The sequence below is a fragment of the Schistocerca cancellata genome, chromosome 7 (assembly GCF_023864275.1).
Source record: "Schistocerca cancellata isolate TAMUIC-IGC-003103 chromosome 7, iqSchCanc2.1, whole genome shotgun sequence".
Lineage (NCBI taxonomy): Eukaryota > Metazoa > Arthropoda > Insecta > Orthoptera > Acrididae > Schistocerca > Schistocerca cancellata.
The window spans coordinates 277,737,720-277,753,868 of NC_064632.1; the positions used below are offsets into that span (position 1 = coordinate 277,737,720).

Genomic DNA, 16,149 nt, shown 5'->3' on the forward strand with positions numbered 1-16,149 from the left:
TTCCTTTTTTTAATTATTATTATTATTAGAATTTCTGCATGTGAGAAAATGTTTTATTTGTATTTTCTGTTTCCTGTTAGTCAAATACTATGTGAGTATGTGAGCCATTTTAGTGCAATGCCTCAAATGCCGTATACTTGGAGCTTGCCGAACAGTTTATTGTGATCCAGTATGTCAAATGCTTTGCTTAATTCTAAAAAATGCCAGTGGCACTTTGTTTCTTGTCCATTGGTTGCAGGACATTGTGTATAAAATTATAGATGGCACTAGTTGTTGATGTATTTTTCCTAAATCCTTGCTGAGTATCAATGAGAATTTTGTTTTTCATTAGCCTGGTATACATTAGGTGTTCTATGATTTTACTAAAGCCTGATAATAAGACAATTGGTCTATAGTTTTCTATATTTGATTTGTCTTCTTTCTTATGAATAGGGACCACTTAAGAAATTTTTAAACGGTCTGGAAATGTACCTGTCAGAAAAGATGAACTGACTTTATTTGCAAGAGGCAGTGAAATGTTTGTAATACATTATTTTATGATGCAGTCAGGAATACGATCAATTCCTGATGACAGTTTCTTAATGGTTGATGCAGCATGGATGATTTCATCTGGAGTTGTTCCATAAACGTAGATTGAAGAGGTGCATGACTGCTTTCTGTTTCTTTTTAGTATCTGTTTAGTCACTGACAATAAAATATTTGTGATATATGCATAGGAGCAGTTGAAAAGATTTGCAATGTGTTGGGGATGAGTTACACTCTTGTTCTCACTGTTCAGAGTTATATTTTACTTTTTAGGGGACACTTTATTACTTTCCATAATGCTTAGCTTTTATTTGCTGACTCTGTTATGAACTTATTAATGGCCATTCTTTTTGCCTGGTGTGTCACTCTTTTGTAGATATGAAGGTATTTCCGAGTGTAGTTGTTCGGAAGTAGGGGTATATTATTGTTTTTCCTATATCTGAGTGATTCTCTTTTCCTCGCAGTTGAGATTTTGATACCTGTTATCCATCTCTTTGCCTTTGGAGTCGTACCTCTTATTACTAGTGTTTTGAGAACTTTTTGATGGTGTCATCCATTTGAAGAACTTCTTCCTGCCTTTCTCTTGATAATAGGAAATTTAATGTTTCTGTGTGTACTGAAATTTCTTGCTGTTACAGTTCTTCTGTAGTTCTGGGTGGGCAGCAAGTAGCTTTGGAGGGTGACAACTTGAGCTTCATAATCACTAATGCTTATACTTACACATTTTGCAGTACACTCTGTATTCACAAATATCTGATCCAGAGCAGTGGCAGTATTTTTTGTGGTTCTTGTTGGGGTTTTTATAGTCTGTTTTAGGTGAAAGTATCTGTAAAATTGAGCAGTACCCCTTTCCTTTCGCTGGTTCCAAGAAAATCATTGTTACAGCCCCCACATAGCACTATTGATTTCTTGTCTAGATGGAGCCTGTTTAGCACGTATTAAAGCTTACTTAGGAATGACTTAAAATTTCCATTTTGGGTGCGATAAATACATACTACAACTGTATTTGTCTCACAGGCTTCCGTTAGTTCCAGCTCAATGTCTCTTTATACATTGAGATTCCGAAAAATTATTACTGGATTTATGTTTCAGACATTGCTTGCTGAAAATTACGGTTCCTCCATTTTTATGACTGTTTCTACAGAAATAAGACACGGTCGCCAGAGGTCGTCCGATAACATCGGCCGACAGCGTCGTCATTGTGCGTCTGATCACCTTCGTCGGTCTTTGATGGCGTCAAGGAGGTTAGAATCTATTCTATGTATGAAGTAGGTTAGATTTTAACCTCGTATGGTGGGGTGGGCACCATGATGCCTGTGCTTGGATACGAATGATGCATAGCGGCTTCTGCTATTAAAGAGACGCCGAATGCATGTGAATGAGGTTTCATGTCTCGTAAGGAACGTGGCGAGTATTATACGCTCTGTCCTCAGTTATCGGAATAAACAGACAAATTTTACGAATATAGGTGATGACGGGAGAAAAATCCTGTTACATTCTCGAGATAATTCGTGATGACCTTGAAAAGATGGATGATACATTTGTTTTGTGGCGGCACGGCAGGGAGGAAGTGGATCGATTTAACAAACATCTGGACGGGATCAATCCGAAGATTCAGTTTACCAAGGAGGAGGAGGAGGCAGGTGGAAAATTAAATTGATGTAATAGTTTTCAAGAAAGAAGATGGTAGCTTGGGCTACATGGTTTACCGAAAATCCAGACACACAGACCGTTACTTACACCGGGATTCGAACCACCACCCACAACGAAAGCGAGGTGCAATAAAAACGTTAGCGGACAGAACGTGGAAAAATCTTGACGCAGAATTAAAACATCTCAACAATGCGTAACAGAAGAATGGTTATTCGTTCGCTGAGGTGAAAAGAGCATTAATAGCGAACCAGGGTGTGAGTCGGACATGCGACAAAGCTACGATCCGCTTTGAATATGTCCTCCGTAGATGGGGACTAAACATTGGGCTTTAAAGTGAAATTCCTTCTACCACGGCATGGTAGGCGGGAATATTTTATTAATTGTGACAATTCCGACCGTGAAAGTTTGCATTTACAACTTGAAAAGTAAGAATGGGGTGCCGCAAGGTTCGGTCTTGGGTCCTCTGCTGTTCTTAATATACATTAATGACTTGCTATTCTGTATTCACGAAGATGCAAGCTGGTACTTTTTGCCGGTGATACAAATATAGCTATCACACCCAACAGATAAGAATTAACTGGTGAAATTGTAAATGATGTTTTTCAGGAAATTATTAAGTGATTCTCTGCAAATGGGCTCTCATTAAACTTTGACAAAACACAGTATATACAGTTCCACACAGTAAATGGAATGACACCATTAAGAAATATAGACTCCGATCAGAAATCGGTAGCTAAGGTAGAATATTGTAAATTTCTAGGCGTATGCATTGATGAAGGGCTGAACTGGAAAAAAAACACGCTGAAGATCTGCTGAAACGTTTGAGTTCAGCTACTTATGCTATTAGAGTCATTGCAAATTTTGGTGATATACAACTCAGTAAATTAGCTTACCATGCCTATTTTCATTCTCTGCTTTCGTATGGCATCAAAGTCTGGGGTAACCCATCATTGGGTAAATGAGTGTTCATTGCACAAAAGCGTGTAATCAGAATAATTGCTGGAGCTCATCCAACATCATCCTGCAGACACTTATTTAAAGAGCTAGAGATCTTCGCTGTAGCCTCACAATTTATATGTATTCACTTATGAAATTTGTTATTAACAATCCGAACGAATTCAAAACTAATAGCAGTGCACATGGCTACAACACTAGGAGAAAGGATGATCTTCACTACTCAAGGTTAAATCTAACTTTGGCTCAGAAGGGGGTAAATTATGCTGCCAAAAAGTCTTTGGTCACTTACCTAATAGCATCAAAAGTCTGACAGATAGCCATATAGCATTTAAAAGGAAATTAAAAGAATCTCTTAATGGCAACTCCTTCTACTCATTAGATGAATTTTTGGATATAATAAGTGGGTAATTTCCCCAACCCCCACAAAAAATTAAAAATATTAAGTGTCATGTAATATTTTGTATAATGTAATATCTTGTATAGACACCTTTTATTAACCTGACACATTCCACATCATTACAAAGTGTCGTATTCATGATATGCGGAACAAGTACTAATCTAATCTAAGAGTTATAAACACGCTGTTTCGCCGTATTTATTTAAAGTTGTGCATACGTAGGTCAGTTAACCTTCAGTGACTGTCATTTAGCGCTCGAGTGGAAGACAAGCGTAAGTGTAGTATAAGATACTCTGAAAACCTAAAGCACTTAAAGTGGAAATACATACCGTCCATCACATTTGCAAACCACTTCATATTAACAGAATCACTGCCCTACTGGCATAAAACGCCAGTAAGCAACAATAGCAATTTGTAGACAATTAATAACAACGTACCACAAAAAAAGATACAGTACAGCAGCTACAAGCATATAAGATTTGCCCCCCGTTTCACTTGAACAAATTATTTTGATTAAGGGTATAATCTATGCCTAAAATTTCCAATAAAGATTTTGCCTATTTGAGGTTTTGAATAAATCTGGGATTTCAGTCCATAGATTCCGAATTATGTCTCGATTATGATACACTACTGGCCATTAAAATTGCTACACCAAGAAGAAATGCAGATGATAAACGGGTATTCATTGGACAATTTTATTATACTAGAACTGACATGTAATTACATTTTCACGCAATTTCGACGCATAGATCCTAAGAAATCAGTACCCACAACAACAACCTCTGGTCGTAATAACAGACTTGATACGCCTGGGCATTGCGTGTACAGGTGCAGCTGTCCATGCAGCTTCTACACGATACCACAGTTCATCAAGAGTAGTGACTGGCGTATTGTAACGAGCCAGTTGCTCGGCCACCATTGACCAGACGTTTTCAATTGGTGAGAGATCTGGAGAATGTGCTGGCCAGGGCAGCAGCTAAACATTTTCTGTATCCAGAAAGGCCCGTACAGGACCTGCAACATGCGGTCGTGCATTATCCTGCTGAAATGTAGGGTTTTGGAGGGATCGAATAAAGGGTAGAGCCACGGGCCGTAACACATCTGAAATGTAACGTCTACTGTTCAAAGTGCCGTCAATGCGAACAAGAGGTGACCGAGACGTGTAACCAATGGCACCCCATACCATCACGCCGGGTGATACGCCAGTATGGCGATGACGAATACACGTTTCCAATGTGCGTTCACCGTGATGTCGCCAAAGACGGATGCAACCATCATGCTGCTGTAAACAGAACCCGGATTCATCCGAAAAAATGACGTTTTGCCATTCGTGAACCCAGGTTCGTCGTCGAGTACACCAACGCAGGCGTGCTCCTGTCTGTGATGCAGCGTCAAGGGTAACCGCAGCCATGGTCTCCGAGCTGATAGTCCATGCTGCTGCAAACGTCGTCGAACTGTGCGTGCAGATGGTTGTTGTCTTGCAAACGTCCCCATCTGTTGACTCAGGGATCGAGACGTGGCTGCACGATCCGTTACAGCCATGCGGATAAGATGCCTGTCATCGCGATTGCTAGTGATACGAGGCCGTTGGGATCCAGCACGGCGTTCCGTATTACTCTCCTGAACCCACCGATTCCATATTCTGCTAACAGTCATTGGATCTCGACCAACGCGAGCAGCAATGTCGCGATACGATAAACCGCAATCGCGATAGGCTACAATCCGACCTTTATCAAAGTCGGAAACGTGATGATACGCATTTCTCCTCCTTATACGAGGCATCACAACAACGTTTCACCAGGCAACGCGGGTCAACTGCTGTTTGTGTATGAGAAATCGGTTGGAAACTTTCCTCATGTCAGCACGTTGGTGTCGCCACCGGCGCCAACCTTGTGTGAATGCTCTGAAAAGCTATCATTGCCGGCCGCTGGTGGCCGAGCGTTTCTAGTCGCTACAGTCTGGAACCGCGCGACCGCTACGGTCGCAGGTTCGAATCCTGCCTCGGGCATGGATGTGTGTGTTGTCCTTAGGATAGTTAGGTTTAAGTAGTTCTAAGTTCTAGGGGACTTATGACCTCAGCAGTTGAGTCCCATAGTGCTCAGAGCCATTTGAACCATTTTGAAAGCTATCATTTGCATATCACAGCATCTTCTTCGTGTCGGTTAAATTTCGCGTCTGTAGCACGTCATCTTCGTGGTGTAGCAATTTTAATGGCCTGTAGCGTATTTTCATCCTCAGGATGCCACAAACTCATTTTGTGTTGGCCTAAACTTATCAGTTTATCACGCTCCATATTTCGTGAGCGAGAACATCGATCGATTTGACCGAGGAAAACAAACCGATTTGAATTTCACCGATTGTCGTCCGATGTGTGTACGTTCGAGAGATAAGATCGGCTGTAGTGTGACCGCGCACGTACTGGCGTACTGATTTGAAACGATCGGCGGTCTCCGGCCGAAGTCGGTCGTCGGTGGACTCCACCGATATCGAAGCAACTGTGACACAGCCGGATGGCTAGAGGTGTTGCAGACGAGGCGCGAGCGGGCGCGCTGGTTACGTGGCTGTAGGCGGAAGTTTCGAGGAAGCTGAAAGGCGAGTCCGTTGTCCCCTCCCCTCCCCGCCGGCCGCGTGTCCTTGCATGCCCCAGCTGGCGCGCAGCGCTGCTCGCACCTCGGGCTCAGTCGCGATGGAGCTGCGGGCTTCTGCAGCCGGCGCTGTGGCCGCGGCCGCGTTGGCTTCCGTGGTGGCCCTGTGGTGGTGTGGGTTCGCAGGTCCGCCCTCGTCCAGGCACGAGCCGCCTTCCTGGGACGCCGACCGGCTGTTCCGCAAGCTAGACGCCGATCGCAATGGACTGCTCGACAGGCTCGAGTTCGGGAACTTTCCAGACGCCATCGCCGAAGTAAGACTTCACTTGTTAATACGCCACCACTAACACGCCGTACTGCATAGGTCTAGCCAGCGGCTGTCAAATAGGGATTAGGGAGGGGGAGCGTGCGCGTACTGACGGTTGTTGGTGTTTTACACGCGTAAAACGAAATGTTTTGAATTGTGGAAAGAATTACTGCTTACAACAGCTGCATCCAGCTGCTTGTGACGTTGGATACACTGTTAGAGAAAAATAAATAGGCATGGTGCACTCGCATTTAACCCATATATTAAGCAATACATAAGCATTAGGAATTTTTCACTGCTTATAATATTCCAAAATTTAGACACAAGATAGGAAAAATTCACACAAATTCTAATCAGCGACATGTTGAGCTCACCGAGGTTATATTTCGATGTCCAATTCAGTCTTCGGCTCTATCTCAGCAAGTTGTTTCCATGTCTGTTCAGTCGTTATTATTGTTGGGTTACAATACTCATTCCTGGTAATTTAAGGAAGATAGCTGCTAAGAAGATGGAAGTGCTAAATCTGAAACACATAGTTAATTCTAGATAAAACTTCGAAATGTTTGGAACATTTCCGTTCAAAGTGCCGCATATAAAACAAAAGTTGCACAAGGCACAGTTCCCATTAGTTGTGCCAACAAATAAGCAGCAGCTGGACCAGTAGCTAAAATTTTAAGTTATACTTAGTACGTAAGGACAAAACTGTTTAACGTTCTTACCAAAAATCGATTTGCTTAATGATTTTACACGATATCCGGCCGATGTGGCCGAGCGGTTCTAGGCGCTTCAGTCTGGAACCGCGCGACCGCTAGTGCTCAACTATATATAGGAGTTCGTTAAAACCGACTGCGCGAAATTAATGGTCATCATCATCATCATTTATTCTACATAACAGGCCATAAAGGCCTCTGACAGAAAGCAAAATAAATATTACAAACCAGAATAACACACTATACAAAGATCAATAACACAATCAGTGACACAGGAAGGAGTATTGTTCTGATCACAGTTGCAGGTATTTCCGGCAGATGTTGTTCTTTCTCCTGTCCATTGCATCTTCCAGGGGATGCTGTTGGTTCTACCTTCTGCGACGTCATCACCACCCTATCTTTCCCCTAGTCCTTGGACGACCTCTTGGACGTCTTCCAATCAGCTGGGAATTGAACACACGGTTGTGGATAGATTCTCCAGCTATTAAGACATGTCCCAACCACTGGAGTCGTCGTCCTCTGATGGTTATACCAATGTCAGCTTTCCCAAAACGTTAGTATAAGTCTCTTATTGCCTCCTTTTCCATCTTCAATCTTCTGTTGACTGTAGGCCCATAGATCTTCTGAGCACTTTCCTTTCAAATGCGCTCTTCAAGTATTTGTGAAATCGCCCATGTCTCCCAACCATATAAGAGAGCCGGTTTTACCAGTGCCATGTAAAGTTCTATCTTGCTGTTTTGTGAAACCAAGCGTGACTTGAATAGTTATTGAAACCAAACAAGGCATGATTAGCATTAATTATTCTCTGTTGGATCTCTTTCTAAACCTCGCTTTTATTAGATAGAATTCTCTACTCGTTCAAAATTGTATCCATCTATACTGATAGTGATAGGGAAATCCTGCCTGCATGAGATGATCATATATTTGGTTTTCTCATCGTTGACAACTAATCCCACTTTGCTTGCCTCTTTCATGAACCTAGTGGTGTCAGGCATATCTGATTGAGTCTCCCATAATCACCACATCATTGGCAAAGGCCAAGATTGTGTCTGTTCCAATCATATCCATCTCCCTGTCATTACCAATTTCATGTCGTACCTTTTCCAGTGCAATGTTGAATAGCACTGGGGACAAAGGATCTCCTGGTCTCAAACTGTGTTGAACAGTGAAAGGCTCTGACATTTTATTTCCAAACCATACTTGGCAGCTCCTATCTGTATAACATGCTTCATTCACTTTGATGTATTTTCTTGTGATGCCCAACTCCTGCATTATCCTCCATAATACTGCCCGATTAATGCTGTCATAGGCCTGTCAGAAATCTATAAATATGAGGTGTAGTTCTCTATCAAATTCATAGTACTTTCCCATTAGCTGTGTAGCATAAATATGTGATCTATGGTTGAGCATCCTGCCATGAATCCACATTGTTATGGTCCTATGAACTCTTGTAGAGCAGGTTTCAGGCAACTAAGTAACAAGGAGATTAAGACTTCATAGCCTATCTCAAGTAGCGAGATTCCTTGATAATTGTCCACTTTTGTGGCATCTCCTTTTTTTAAAAAATTGGGCATACAGTTGCTCTCTTCCATTCAACCGGGATCTCCTCTGATGACCAGATTTTGACAGTAAGCTGTCTTGGTCTCCAATAAAATCCCCTCCGTTTCTAACTAGTTCTGCACTAATACCACTGCCGCCTGGCACTTTATTGTTTTTGAGTGACTCTACAGTTGTTCTTATCTCTTCCATTGAAGCTTCAGGTACTTCCTCTTCCTCTGTATTTAATTTTCATTCTTGTTCTATACTTCCTTCTGGAATTTCTACACTTAGCAATTTTCTGAAATGCTTTCCAAACTGATCTGCTTGCTCCATAGGAGGTACCACATTCTCTTCTTCATCTGTTAGGATTAAAGTTTGCTGTTTATAATTGCCTCAAGCAAAACCTGCCAACTTGAAAAAGTAGTGTGGTGTGTTCTTAGATTCCTCAACTGCCATTAATAGTTTCTTCCCTTATTCTCTTTTCTTCCTTCTAATGAGCCTGTCAGTCAGTCTTCTCACTTCTGAGTAGGCCTATGTTGTTTGTGTATCTTCTGATGGGTGGTTTAACCACCTAATCTCTTCTCCATTCTATCTTTAACAACCAATTAGCGTTAATCATCGAACCACAATTTGTTTTTGGGTTTAGGTTGTCATCCATTACTTCCTATGCACTCTTTATAACCTCTTCCTTCAATTGTGTGGCCGGCTGCTGTGGCCGAGCGGTTCTAGGTGCTTCAGTCTGGAACTGCACGACCGCTACGGTCGCAGGTTCGAATCCTGACTCGGGCATGGACGTGTGTAATGTCCTTAATTTAGTTAGGTTTAAGTAGTTCTAAGTACTAGGGGACTGATGACCTCAGATGTTAAATCCATAGTGTTCAGAGCCATTTGAACCTTTTTTATTTTTTTTGTGTCCATATTCCTTCTACATTATCCAGGGCCTCTGTTGACAAAAGCGAGCCAGTGACCCTATCTTGGTACCACTGTCTTACCTGTTCATTTGAAAGTTTGTCTTTATCACGATGAACTATTCCTTCTCTTTTCCTGTGTCATTTTGTAGAGAGTTTTAGACAAATTTTCGAAACAGCTAAAAAGTGCTTTGAATTCATATCAGCACCACAGTACATTCATACTTGCTCGATGCATCCACAATGCTTTCCATCCACCAATGCATGATCAATCTGGTTTTTCGTCTTACCATTTGGCGATATCCATGTGGCTTTATGTATCTCTTTCTGTGGGAAGTAGGTGCTACTAATTATCATTCTTCTAAGGTTAGCAAAATTTATCAACCTAGCACGTTATCGTTGGCCACTTTGTGTAGGCTTTTCAGCCCAACTGTGGGACGATATTCATTTTCTTTTCCAATTTGTGCATTGAGATCACTCAGGACTAAACAGATCGAATGTCATGGTAGACTGTTAATAATGTCCTCCAAATCAACATTCAAGTTGTTCTTTATCTCATCATCCATGTCGTCTGATAGTGCATGACAGTTAACAAATTAATGGTGTGCTGTGAAAATGTGCGATTTAGGGTAAATGTACCAAAAAGTGCGTAGTCACAAAGAGAGCACAGCTTGTGGTCCTGACAGTTGACAAAACTGATCAGCTGGCAACTGACGCAGTTGTGTTCAGATTTGTATCAGAAACACCTCATACAAGCTGAGTAAAGAAATCCTGTTTTTTCTGACGTGAAACGGGTAAGAATCACTTTCTAGCTTTCTTTTCTGGTACTCTCTTGCATACATTATACACAGAATACATGAGCAATAGCCTTTAATTCTTGATTGTGTTTTGAAAGGCTGGCTTGCAGTCTACCATAATGCATCCACATGTTTTGCAAATGTGACGTGTGCTGCCACCAGTTGACATTGTTGTTTCTGTAGGAAGGAGTGCGCATCTAATGTCGCAAAAGTGCATGTGTGTCCTCTTTAGGGCACAACTGTAAATTTATACATTAAATACAAAAATCGGCCACGAAGCTCATATAAACTGAAGAGCTGCCCAATGAAGCCAGACAAATGGAGAAAGCAAACAGTTTGCTGCTGCTATTAGTACAAAGGAGTCAGCTATAAGCCGCGTGGGATTAGCTGAGCGGTCTAAGGTGCTGCAGTCATGGACTGTGTGGCTGGCCCCGCTGGAGGTTTGAGTCCTCCCTCGGGTATGGGTGTGTGTGTTTGTCCTTAAGATAATTTAGTTTAAGTAGTGTGTAAGCTTAGGGACTGATGACCTTAGCAGTTAAGTCCCATAAGATTTCACACACATTTGAACATTTTGGAGTCTGCTATAATGAAAAGACTGAAAGCTGTGAGTAGAGAGCATAGATTTTGGTGTTGCCAGAGAACTGGCTGCAGTGCATTAAGTGTGAGAGATGGTGGCATGAACAGTGCTCTTCATTTGACGGGTAATATTGCATTCATTTGTGAAATTTGCTAAATGCATGCTCTGCGGCATGTCTTGTTACTTAAGCGCAGGTGAATGAAAGACTGCACATTTCCTGTTTCCTGTATTTTTGAAAAGTTCAATGAAAGTATCGCCTCTCTGCTGCTGTAGTTGTCTGAACATGTACGTTTTGTGTTAATAATCATCATCATTTAAGACTGATTATGCCTTTCAGCGTTCAGTCTGGAGCATAGCATTCCTCCACGATCTTCTATTCAGTGCTAACATTGGTGCCTCTTCTGCTGTTAAACCTATTACTTCAAAATCATTCTTAACCGAATCCAGGTACCTTCTCCTTGGTCTGCCCCAACTCCTCCTACCCTCTACTGCTGAACCCATGAGTCTCTTGGGTAACCTTGCTTCTCCCATGCGTGTAACTTGACCCCACCATCTAAGCCTGTTTGCCCTGACTGCTACATCTATGGAGTTCATTCCCAGTTTTTCTTTGATTTCCTCATTGTGGACACCCTCCTGCCATTGTTCCCATCTACTAGTGCCTGCAATCATCCTAGCTACTTGCATATCCGTAACCTCAACCTTGTTGATAAGGTAACCTGAATCCACCCATCTTTCGCTCCCATACAACAAAGTTGGTCGAAAGATTGAACGGTGCACAGATAACTTAGTCTTGGTACTGACTTCCTTCTTGCAGAAGAGAGTAGATCGTAGCTGAGCGCTCACTGCATTAGCTTTGCTACACCTCGCTTCCAGTTCTTTCACTATGTTGCCATCCTGTGAGAATATGCATCCTAAGTACTTGAAACTGTCCACCTGTTCTAACTTAGTTCCTCCTATTTGGCACTCAATCTGTTTATATTTCTTTCCCACTGACATTACTTTCATTTTGGAGATGCTAATCTTCATACCATAGTCCTTACATTTCTGATCTAGCTCTGAAATATTACTTTGCAAAATTTCAATCGAATCTGCCATCACAACTAAGTCATCCGCATATGCAAGAATGCTTATTTTGTGTTCACATATCTTAATCTCACCCAGCCAGTCTATTGTTTTCAACATATGATCCATAAATACTATGAACAACAGTGGAGACAGGTTGCAGCATTGTCTTACCCCTGAAACTACTCTGAACCATGAACTCAATTTACCGTCAACTCTAACTGCTGCCTGATTATCCATGTAAAGACCTTTAATTGCTTGGAAAAGTTTGCCTCCTATTCCATAATCTCGTAGAACAGACAATAACTTCCTCCTAGGAACCCGGTCATATGCCTTTTCTAGATCTATAAAGCATAGATACAATTCCCTGTTCCACTCATAACACTTCTCCATTATTTGCCGTAAGCTAAAGATCTAGTCCTGACAACCTCCAAGAGACCTAAACCCACACTGATTTTCATCCAATTGGTCCTCAACTTATACTCGCACTTTCCTTTCAACAATACCTCAGAAGATTTTACCCACAACGCTGATTAAAGAGATACCTCTATAGTTGTTACAATCTTTTCTCTTTCCATGTTTAAAGATTGGTGTGATTACTGCTTTTGTCCAGAGTGATGGAACCTGTCCCGACTCCCAGGCCATTTCAATTATCCTGTGTAGCCATTTAAGACCTGACATTCCACTGTATTTGATGAGTTCCGACTTAATTTCATCCACCCCAGCTGCTTTATTGCACTGCAATCTATTGACCATTTTCTCCACTTCCTCAAATGTGATCCTATTTCCATCATCATTCCTATCCCATTCTACCTCAAAATCTGAAACATTACTGATCGTATTTTCACCTACATTGAGCAACTCTTCAAAATATTCCCTCCATCTGCCCAAGGCATCAACAGGATTCACCAGCAGTTTTCCTGACCTGTCCAAAATACTTGTCATTTCCTTCTTACCTCCCTTTCGAAGACTGCTAATTACACTCCAGAATGGTTTTCCAGCAGCTTGACCCATAGTCTCCAACCTGTTTCCAAAGTCTTCCCAAGATTTCTTCTTGGATGCTGCAATTATCTGTTTGGCTTTGTTTCTTTCTTCAACATAACTTTCTCTGTCTACCTGGGTTCTGGTACGTAGCCATTTTTGATACGCCTTCTTTTTCCTTTTACAGGCTGCCTTGACTGTATCATTCCACCAAGCTGTTTTCTTCATCCTACTTTTACACACTACTGTTCCAAGACATTCTTTAGCCACTTCTAGTACTGTGTCCCTGTACCTTGTCCATTCCTTTTCCAATGACTGTAATTGACTACATTCAACTAACTGGTACCTTTCTGAGATCGCTGTTATGTACTTGTGCCTGATTTCCTTATCCTGAAGTTTCTCCACTCTTATCCTCCTACATATGGACCTGACCTCCTGCACTTTCGGCCTCACAATCCCAATTTCACTGCAGATTAAGTAATGATCAGTGACATCAAAGAATCCCCTGAATACACGTGTGTTCCTCACAGCCTTCCTGAATTCCTGACCTGTTATTATATAGTCAAAGACAGATCTGGTTCCCCTACCTTCCCAAGTATACCGGTGAATGTTCTTATGTTTAAAAAAGGAGTTCGTGATTACTAGCCCATACTGGCACAGAAATCCAAGAGTTGTTTCCCGTTCCTGTTGGCCTCCATATCCTCTCCAAATTTACCCATAACCTTTTCATACCCTTCTGTTCGATTTCCAATCCTGGCGTTAAAATCACCCATGAGCAGAACACTGTCCTTGTCCTTTACTCTAACAACTACATCACTGAGTGCCTCATAAAAACTATCCATCTTATCTTGATCTGTCCCTTCACAATGCGAATATACTGACACAATCCTAATTTTCTTGCTAGACACTGTCAAATCTATCCACATCAGTCGTTCGTTTACATACCTTATTGCAACTACGCTGGGTTCCATTTCTTTCCTGATGTAAAGCCCTACACCCCATTGTGCTATTCCTGCTTTGACTCCTGACAGGTAGACCTTGTATTCTCCCACTTCCTCTTCTTTCTCACCCCTTACCCGAATGTCACTAACAGCTAAAATGTCCAGCCCCATCTTACTTGCAGCCTCTGCCAGCTCTACCTTCTTCCCAGAGTAGCCCCCATTGATATTAATAGCTCCCCATCTCATTACCACAGCTGTCTGCTGTTTTGCTTTCTTCCCTGCAGTCTGTTTAGTTTTAACACAAAAAAGAAGGGGGGACTGATGACCTCAGATGTTAAGTCCCATAGTGCTTAGAGCCAAAAATGAAAGCTTTATTTATGGTTTACGGGCTTATGGTTACTGAATCTGAATTGTCTGAAACTTTGTAATCCAACCCGTTTGCAGTCTAAAACTGTGCAAAATACTGTCGTTGAAGCCATGGTCCTCACGGATCTAGTAATAGGAGAGGTCTCTCATTCCCCGAATACCAATGATCCTACCTGCTTTAACTATTTATTTGAAACGACTTCAGTTCCCAATCAAGGTTTCATTGGCTGTAACAAAATTGGCTCAAAATCAACGTGGGGGGGGGGGGGGGGGTGAAGAGGAAATAGACAGAATAGGGGGCGGGAGGGTGGACATAGAGAGGGTGGAGGGAGAGATCAAGAATCAAGAAGTTTTATTCACCATCGATCCTTCTACAACGGAAATAGGCTTTGCCATTGAAGTATACTATAAGATGTAGTAACACATACATAATAAGGAAATATAAACTATTGTCACTAAATTATCCTATACATATTAAGCATAGTAATAACAAAACACATTAAAGGAAAATTTTTAAGGGCTATTGTCAATAAGCTATACTATAATATAGTATGGACTGGACCATTTGCAGGACTGTATAGACTATATAATTCATAATTACACAGGACTTAATTACAGAAGACATAATTACAGCACTTCATGATACAATAAACTATAGGAAAATTTGTCAAATGCTAAGACGCTCCTCAGGCATCTCAAAGAATTCTTTAATGTCGTAAAATGGGTAACCTGATAGCTAGCCATACCACTTAATTTTTAAAAAAATTAGGTCCATAGACTGACGTAGATTGGTAATTTGTTTTAAATTTTGAATGGGTGCACTTAGTGAGAATTTCTGGTTCTTGTAACAGGTGACATGCTCTATCTAAATTAACGTTAACTCTGGTGTTGTGTTCAGGAATTTATCTCGTAGCAGCAAATTCTGAAATTTTTAATATAGAACACAGATATTGTTGTTGTTGTGGTCTTCAGTCCTGAGGCTGGTTTGATGCAGCTCTCCATGCTACTCTATCCTGTGCAAGCTTCTTCATCTCCCAGTACCTACTGCAACCTACATCCTTCTGAATCTGCTTAGTGTATTCATCTCTTGGTCTCCCCCTGCGATTTTTACCCTCCACGCTGCCCTCCAATACTAAATTGGTGATCCCTTGATGCCTCAGAACATGTCCTACCAACCGATCCCTTCTTCTGGTCAAGTTGTGCCACAAACTCCTCTTCTCCCCAATCCTATTCAATACTTCCTCATTAGTTATGTGATCTACCCATCTAATCTTCAGCATTCTTCTGTAGCACCACATTTCGAAAGCTTCTATTCTCTTCTTTTCCAAACTATTTACCGTCCATGTTTCACTTCCATACATGGCTACACTCCATACAAATACTTTCAGAAACGACTTCCTGACACTTAAATCTATACTCGATGTTAACAAATTTCTCTTCTTCAGAAACGCTTTCCTTGCCATTGCCAGTCTACATTTTATATCCTCTCTACTTCGACCATCATGAGTTATTTTGCTCCCCAAATAGCAGAATTCCTTTACTACTTTAAGTGTCTCATTTCCTAATCTAATACCCTCAACATCACCCGACTTAATTCGACTACATTCCATTATCCTTGTTTTGTTTTTGTTAATGTTCATCTTATATCCTCCCTTCAAGACACCATCCATTCCGTTCAACTGCTCTTCCAAGTCATTTGCTGTCTCTGACAGAATTACAATGTCATCGGCGAACCTCAAAGTTTTTATTTCTTCTCCATGGATTTTAATACCTACTCCAAATTTTTCTTTTTTTTCCTTTACTGCTTGCTCAATATACAGATTGAATAACATCAGGGAGAGGCT

General features: G+C 41.4%; 1 protein-coding gene across 1 annotated transcript in view; it reads left to right on the forward strand.

Moving 5' to 3' along the window:
• The first annotated feature begins 6,203 nt into the window (after window positions 1-6,203).
• LOC126092404 (selenoprotein N-like) overlaps window positions 6,204-16,149 on the forward strand; it is a 169,455-nt gene continuing 159,509 nt past the window's right edge. The window contains exon 1 of the mRNA XM_049907977.1: window positions 6,204-6,431. Coding sequence (XP_049763934.1) covers window positions 6,219-6,431 — 213 coding nt within the window. The 5' untranslated portion in view covers window positions 6,204-6,218. The remainder of the gene's footprint in view (window positions 6,432-16,149) is intronic.